General features: G+C 40.2%; 2 protein-coding genes across 8 annotated transcripts in view; both read right to left on the bottom strand.

The window, feature by feature from the left end:
* The window catches only part of LOC123985376 (scavenger receptor cysteine-rich type 1 protein M160-like), a 42,872-nt gene extending 40,904 nt beyond the window's left edge, over nt 1-1,968 (bottom strand). The window contains exon 1 of the mRNA XM_046072853.1: nt 1,926-1,968. Within this exon, the coding sequence (XP_045928809.1) occupies nt 1,926-1,968 (43 nt within the window). The remainder of the gene's footprint in view (nt 1-1,925) is intronic.
* A 3,921-nt stretch (nt 1,969-5,889) lies between these two features.
* LOC123986221 (S-arrestin-like) overlaps nt 5,890-8,378 on the bottom strand; it is a 15,608-nt gene continuing 13,119 nt past the window's right edge. For 2 of the 7 annotated variants that reach the window (XM_046074353.1, XM_046074359.1), the window contains 2 exons: nt 7,923-7,937; nt 5,890-7,841 (listed from right to left, as the gene is read on the bottom strand). In XM_046074353.1, the coding sequence (XP_045930309.1) occupies nt 7,646-7,841; nt 7,923-7,937 (211 nt within the window). In that variant the 3' untranslated portion in view covers nt 5,890-7,645. The remainder of the gene's footprint in view (nt 7,842-7,922; nt 7,938-8,378) is intronic. The other 5 variants (XM_046074355.1, XR_006828819.1, XM_046074357.1 and 2 more) reach the window with 5 other exon arrangements.

The raw sequence follows: 8,378 nt of genomic DNA on the forward strand, positions 1-8,378 counted from the left end.
GAGGGTTGAAAGTAATACACAGGAGGGTTGAAAGGAAGGTCGAAAGTAATACACAGGAGGGTTGAAAGGAGGGTTGAAAGTAATACACAGGACGGTTGAAAGTAATACACAGGACGGTTGAAAGTAACACACAGGAGGGTTGAAAGTAACACACAGGAGGGTCGAAAGTAACATACAGGAGGGTTGAAAGGAAGGTCGAAAGTAACACACAGGAGGGTTGAAAGGAGGGTTGAAAGTAACACACAGGAGGGTTGAAAGTAATACACAGGACGGTTGAAAGTAACACACAGGAGGGTTGAAAGTAACACACAGGAGGGTCGAAAGTAACATACAGGAGGGTTGAAAGGAAGGTCGAAAGTAACACACAGGAGGGTTGAAAGGAGGGTTGAAAGTAACACACAGGAGGGTTGAAAGTAATACACAGGACGGTTGAAAGTAACACACAGGAGGGTTGAAAGTAACACACAGGAGGGTCGAAAGTAACATACAGGAGGGTTGAAAGGAAGGTCGAAAGTAACACACAGGAGGGTTGAAAGGAGGGTTGAAAGTAACACACAGGAGGGTTGAAAGTAATACACAGGACGGTTGAAAGTAACACACAGGAGGGTTGAAAGTAACACACAGGAGGGTCGAAAGTAACATACAGGAGGGTTGAAAGGAAGGTCGAAAGTAACACACAGGAGGGTTGAAAGGAGGGTTGAAAGTAACACACAGGAGGGTTGAAAGTAATACACAGGACGGTTGAAAGTAACACACAGGAGGGTTGAAAGTAACACACAGGAGGGTCGAAAGTAACATACAGGAGGGTTGAAAGGAAGGTCGAAAGTAACACACAGGAGGGTTGAAAGGAGGGTTGAAAGTAACACACAGGAGGGTTGAAAGTAATACACAGGACGGTTGAAAGTAACACACAGGAGGGTTGAAAGTAACACACAGGAGGGTCGAAAGTAACATACAGGAGGGTTGAAAGGAAGGTCGAAAGTAACACACAGGAGGGTTGAAAGGAGGGTTGAAAGTAACACACAGGAGGGTTGAAAGTAACACACATGAGGGTTGAAAGTAACACACAGGAGGGTTGAAAGGAAGGTCAAAAGTAACACACAGGAGGGTTGAAAGGAGGGTTGAAAGTAACACACAGGAGGGTCGAAAGTAACACACAGGAGTGTCGAAAGTAACACACAGGAGGGTCGAAAGTAACACACACATCATGCAATTAATATTAAATTAACTAGGAGGTTCTGAATACTTAACTGTCGTGCATAAATCCTAGGCCTATGACCAAGCAAGATAAAGATTAATACTTTAAGGGGCCTTTGAGGGTTAAGCCTTGGTTTTAGGATTAAGGTGGGATATAAAGATCAGGGTTGGGGATGGCAAACAGTTTTGAACTCTTCTAATTTCCACCAGCATCATCAAACAACACATTGCAAAGAACATTTAAATAAGGTTAAAAATTCAAAAAACAACCAATCATACGCATGTTTGACTGGTTGTCTTATATAAAACATGTTTGATCACAGAACTTTAGAGATGTCTGAGATCCAAGCTCACTTTTCCAGCCTGTCTCAACTGTGTGCATATTGTAGATTGGGAGTTAACAGACTGTACATGATAGGACATGATAGGAAGTATGCTATCATCTTAGATTGACCTATTTGTGATTAACACTTATCAATCCTCCAATATCATACAGTTTCTAAATTTTCAAGTAGAATCTAAACAAGTTGCCCTCAGTCAGTCCATATTTCTCTACAGACCTTACAGCTGTAACTGAAACACTTAAAGATGATTCATCATTTTATCCTATATTTTTAGACTTGCTTGACTATAATTTAAAATGATGGTTTAACTGAAGTTTATGTATCTGCCAGTGGGTCAGTCAATCCAAGCTCATGCTGTGTGAGCAGCAGTCAGTGAAGTCCTACCTGAGCTCCAGAGCAACATGAACACCACCAGTATGTGATCCATGTCCAGTTGGCATGTTGTCCATATCAGTGTATCAGTGTATCCATCTTCCTCATTTACTGTCTCTTGATCTTATACTCTGTAACATCTCTCCTCTGCGGTTTCCTCTTCATCTATTAATTTCCTTATCAGGCTTCTTGTGGTTTCTCTCTTAAAGTCACAGTAACTATTTGGCAGGATTTGCCAACAGGAAGCTAATTGATTTTGAGATAATTATATACTGGCATGTGCCCCATCAAGATGTTTTTAACATCTAAAATCATTTCAATTTCATTAGTTAAATTTCAGGTACTGCAGCACCATTTACTTTACATCAGGACTGTGTTCTGCTGTTTGGGGAGCCTGAAGGGGAGAATATTTTTTCCTTTTAAAAATGTTGCAGCCCTTTTTATCTGCTTTGAATGTTTTATACCCTAGATTTAGTTTATTTGCACTGGTTGCCAGTTTCTGCATTTTTAAATCCTAGGCTGCTCATTACTTACAAGCCTTTATAGATTAACAAGTGTTGCGCCACAGTACATTGGTAAACTTTGAATCTACTAGACTTTCTAAAAACCAATTCAGAGTAAGAGATTTTAGCAACATTTATCATTTTTATGTTTGTCATCATTTTCTCTTCTCAAAGTCTTCACTCTCTTCCTGTAGACTTACTTAGCAACAGTGTTTTTCATTGATGGTGTTTGGCAGCTGTAGTTTAGTTCAGTTCCAAACTCTTATTTTTTTTCTAAAATACGGTTACATGCATAACACCTTCCACAATCATGGACAAACCTGTCTCATTAATTCACTGTAATGGGAAATGTATTTTAAACTGCTTCTACTACTCTTTTACTTCTCTGTTAATGTTAAAGTGATAAACACTTTGGGTTTTAGTTCTTTTACACCTTGCTTTAAGTTCAGAGAGTGTACTCAGAATAGGGAGGCCTACAAAACTGTAACCTGTGGTTAAGAACTGCAGGTTGCTGTTTCTAGCAACAAACTAGTGAACCATTTGTGACTTTAATGTCACAGTGTTTTAAAAAATGCACATGAAGGAGGTCTTTGCTTTATGGCTGTGGAGACCCTTGATCTCTGTACAGCTTGAGCCTATTTGCAAATGTGAAATACTGTAAATGTACTGAAAGACAATTTTGGTTTTCATCTTTTTCAATACAGATTTTCATGTAACACAAAAAGAGATAGCAGTGACCAAGGTCAACAGAGCAGAAAGAAACTGGTGGGAAAAAAAGCCTTATGGCTGTTTTAAAACACTGTTTTCAATTTTCTTATATCTGAATATGAAACAACCACCTTGGAGATACTACTCTTTCCTCTGGGCTCCAGCGTCTTCCTCTAGCCAGCCTTCAGTACTGGACCTCATAAGAACATACTCATTAATCTCAGTGTTCTCCTCTCGTCCCAGCCTCTGGCTTTTGGTGGCCTGAAAAAACATGACAGTTTTGTTTTTGCAACTGTTCTCTTTTAATTAAATAGATTTTTTTTACAATTAAATACTCAATTAAACTCAGTCCTCCCCTGAATAAATGTGTGTATAGTAACTTAAGAGTCGAAGCAGAGTGCAGCGATAAGTAACATCATGTCCAGCAGGAGGACAACAAGACTTAACGATGACATAATTTTAATTAAAGGTAAAGATGCTTTAAGTCACTTGAAACCATTGATACTAGAGATTGATGAAGTGCAACAAATATGCTACGGCAAGGGGGAGCCAGGACGACAGGTCAGCGGGGAGATGTCATCATCATCCCCACATTTAGAAATTGGGTCCCAAGCCCCAATAAAAACAAGCCCTTACGGCACAGAATCACTCAACATAAGGGCGACTGACCTACGATTGAAGGTCATAACCAAGCTGGACCCCCAAGAACGACCAAGATTGCCAAGGCTAAGTGACAAAGTACCCTCTGAAAGTCTGCAGCACTATACTATCCCTAGTAAAGCCATAACCGAGACCAATGAGCTGATGTACGCCACAGCAAATGTGATCCTAGAGATGCTTGTCTATAAGATGAACACCACAAGCCACAAAGACAATTACCCCCCATGGAGGAAAAGGCTAGATGCCAAGAACAAGGCAACACAAAGAGAAGTTTGTCAACAGAAAGGTGCAAGGAAGGGGCTACCTAAGAAATACAACAAGCTGTCGATACCTGAGGCTCTGGAGACTGACAACCAAAGACTTATCGCTCTGGCTACCAGGTAAAACATCAGAGGTCTCTGTCCAGAAGAGTGCAGTCCTAGTAACAGCTAAGATACTGAGCAGAACCCTCAGACTCCCAGGCCTCTGGTAGAGGACCCGAGCTTGAGGATGAGGCATACCACCCCGCAAGGACGGAGAGGGGGATTTATATATATATATATATATATATATATATATAATCCCCTCCAAAAGTATTGGAACAGTAAGGCAAATTCCTTTGTGTTTGTTGTTCACTGAAGACATTTGGGTTTAAGATCAAAAGATGAGTCTGAGACAAGAGTTCAGAATTTCAGCTCTCATTTTGTGGTATTCACATCTAGATGTGTTAAACAACTCAGGACATAACACCCTTTGTTTGGATTACATAACTGGATCTGTGGCTGCGGGTCACCTGCTGCCCCCGTGTTCCTGCTCGACACCCTCTGCTACCATTATTGTTACTAGTCCTATTGTTATTATTGTTATTATAATCATTAACATTACGACTGTTATCATTAACACTACTGTAAATATCTGTACCATTTTTCATTCAGTCTATAGCAACATCACCTTTACTGTCTGTACCTCTGTGTGTATATTGTGTAGGCTGCCTCCTCCCCTCTCCCCCTCTCCCTCTCCCTCCCTCTCTCTCGGCCGCCCACCCTGAGTCATGGTTCTGCTCGAGGTTTCTGCCTCTTAAAAGGAAGTTTTTCCTTGCCTCTGTCTCCTAGTGCTGCTCTTGGTGGGAACTGTTGGGCTTCTGTAAATAGCATCACAGAGTACGGTCTAGACCTGCTCTTTTATGAAAAGCGCTGTGAGATAACTGTTGTTGTGATTTGGCACTATATAAATAAAATTGAATTGAATAAACTTCAAGTGGAAATGCTGCGTGAGCCTAAGCAAGACAGTCAGATATACCAGCGGATTGGATTTTTCTGGATTTATTTTAAAATAACTGTACTGAAATGATCAGTAAATCAAAATACTATTTGAGGAACATCTTTGTTCTTTTTAATTGATATCTGTAGCACTACCATCACTATTGCTTTACATGTTATGTTGTGTTCTCGCCTTCTTCTGATTATGTTTATTTCAAATCTCTTTTTAAAAGACAACTATGTGCAGAAATGTGGAATTTAAATTGAATGTTTTTCTTTAATTCAAAACCAAAAACTGACGGAACTATGGAAATAGTGGAGAATATGGAGTTACTTAGCAACAAACACACGGATGCAGTACAAACGACACTGACACAAACTGTTTCCTAATATTATTGAATAACATTTTAGAATCTGAATTAAAATATTGTTGAAAAGAATTTTAAGCGTTACGCTACATCATCTTGAACAGATTTCTTCATGTGGATGAATAATTTATATATAGTTATATTTTAATAATAACCTGTTAGGACCCATTAACACTTTTACAATCTCATATGAATAAAAATCAACATTTAAACATTGTATTTTAGGTTCATATTGTTTATAATTTCACCTACAGGCAGATAATATCGGATCAATAACTTTCTGATTAACAAGCAATTTTCATAATAAAAGGGCTCTAACTTGCATTTTTGAACATATCTAAATCTATCTGTTAGTGTCCTCCTTCACAGACTGTGATGGACAAACAGAGAGACATTAACACAGTTTGTTCTGGAAGTTTAGGACATTTTTCACTGTTTTCTGACATTTGATAGAGAAAACAAAGAATCAAAGAAAAGAGAAAACTATGAGCAGGTTAACTGATGTTGGAAAAAGAGTTGCAGCTCTGCCCTGTTTTATTTCCCAGTCCAGTGGTGCACTACCAGCGCCCCCTACAGGCTGCAGAGTTCATTACAGCTCTAACATGACAGAAGTCTGAACAGTAAAGGAGATGAACATGCGCAGTTTGTCCTGAGGGGGGCGCCACATGAAACATTATGGAATCACTAAAATCATTATCTAGTGTCTTCAGGTCAAACTGGGTGTCTCTTCAGCTCTGGGCGGTGATGGACAGCAGGGACAGTCTGGTCTGTGGCGGCCATATTTGTAGTTTACGCCTCTGTTGGAGACTCGTCGTCGTCCCCGTAGACCACTCCCTTCAGGTAGACTCGTTTAAAGTCCTCAAACACCATGTCGTCCGTTTCGCTGCCAAACAGATGGAGGAGGGGCCGATTAGTGAGGTGGCTTAACCCCGCCCCCCCCACCAGTCACTTTATAAATAAATAATAATAATAATAATAATAATAATCCAATAACGATCTTTATAATTTTATAATTTTTCTTTATAGTGAACTCACATGGTGAATATATATATTTGTGATTCCACATCTTTAATGTGTGTATTTTGTTATAATCAATAGAAATGAATGTGCAGTTAAAAAAAACCCAGATGGAGATGTGAAGATGAAGATGATCTGATTTCCCTCCTTCAACTGTATCTTATTTAGAAATCATATATTGGAGATGTTGCTATTTCCTATAATACTAGAATAAATTCTAGAATAAAGAAGCTGATGTGGAGGAAAATATTAATCAATTATTATTCAGATTCCTCTGAAGTGGATCTTTGACGAGGTTTTACAAAATATACTGAAGTTATTTTTTTCTTTTTAACCTAAATCAAAAAGATATCAGTCTTTTCTAATGACATCATCATCTCCACATCACAACAAACCTGTCTCAACTTTTTCAAACATTTTCTATCAGATAACAAATTATTGTCATATTTTGTTCTTTTAGTCTAAAACATGTGCTTCTACACTCTGCAGGTCCAGAGAGACTGTGATCCTCCTTACCTGGCTGAAGTCCCAACGTTCAGGAAACGAGATGGAAAGACAGAAAAGTCGTTACTGTTCAGGTTAGATATAAGATAAAGGTCTCCATGTTCAAACTCTCATTTCAGCCTGGTAAATATTGAAGGAGAAATAACAACTTCTGAAACTCCAAAAGATGGATCTAATAGGATTCTGTCTTTTCTGTTTGATTTCAGTGTGAAGACATTTTGGACATTTAGTGGAACATTTACAAAGACATGGAGAGATGCAGAAGATCTCCAAACTAAACAGTCCTGTTAAAGGTCAGCTTAACGGCTGAAAGCTGCGTCTTTGTTCTCAGGAGGAGAAAATCACTGGAACAGCTGAAAAGCAAATCTGTTGCCTTGAGGGTTTGTTTCCTTTTAGAAGCTGCACATTTGATATTTTTAGACATTTTATTATAATAACCTTCTGACGAGAGACGTTTTAACAGTGACCTAAATTGTCCCACAGTGATTTGTCAGAACTGCTGGAGGTTGAATTCAATGTGTGATCTGAAAACATCCGTCTGTTTAACAGATTTATTACAGAAGCTTCTTCTTATCTCAGTCTCTTTACATAGAAACTGTGCTGCAGCCTGTGGAGAGCAGTTAGAGCCACAGTCAGGTCCAGAGGAGATGGATTATGGATCACTGGGGCGCCTCGCAGGTACAGACGCGTGTGTGTGGTTAATCTGCACAGTTTATTCATCCACATGTTAATCTTCAGGATGTGATGCAGCTTGTTGTTGAGATGATAAACAGCTCAGTGCAGTCAGCGATACACAACAAGCTGATTAACTCATCCTCAGGTGTGTTACCTGTAGATGAACTGTGTGTGTGTGTGTGTGTGGGGGGGGGGGGGTTACCTGGTTCAGGTTTAGGATGCATCAGTCTGAATGGAAGCTCCAGAGACACCTCGCTGTAAAACACACACACGTTGATCAGATGTGAAGTGTTTCTACTCGTTAACTCACACTAACACTGTATGTGACCGTTTTACCTGGATCCCACCGTCCTGTCAGTGTGAAGAGAGAGAGAGAGAGAGAGAGAGCAGAGAAACACGGTGAGTTTTTATTCACCAACTCTCACGACTACAAACAACTTTTCATTCACTTTGACCTTTGTGATGTCACGGTGTACAGTGATGTCACGTGTATGCAGTGATCTCACGGTGTGCGGTGATGTCACGTGTATGCAGTGATCTCACGGTGTGCGGTGATGTCACGTGTATGCAGTGATCTCACGGTGTGCGGTGATGTCACGTGTATGCCGTGATCTCACGGTGTGCGGTGATGTCACGTGTATGCCGTGATCTCACGGTGTGCGGTGATGTCACGTGTGTGCGGTGATGTCACGTGTGTGCGGTGATCTCACGGTGTGCGGTGATGTCACGTGTGTGCGGTGATCTCACGGTGTGCGGTGATGTCACGTGTGTGCGGTGATGTCACGTGTATGC

Source organism: Micropterus dolomieu, linkage group LG17 (assembly GCF_021292245.1).
Source record: "Micropterus dolomieu isolate WLL.071019.BEF.003 ecotype Adirondacks linkage group LG17, ASM2129224v1, whole genome shotgun sequence".
NCBI classification, from domain to species: Eukaryota; Metazoa; Chordata; class Actinopteri; order Centrarchiformes; family Centrarchidae; genus Micropterus; species Micropterus dolomieu.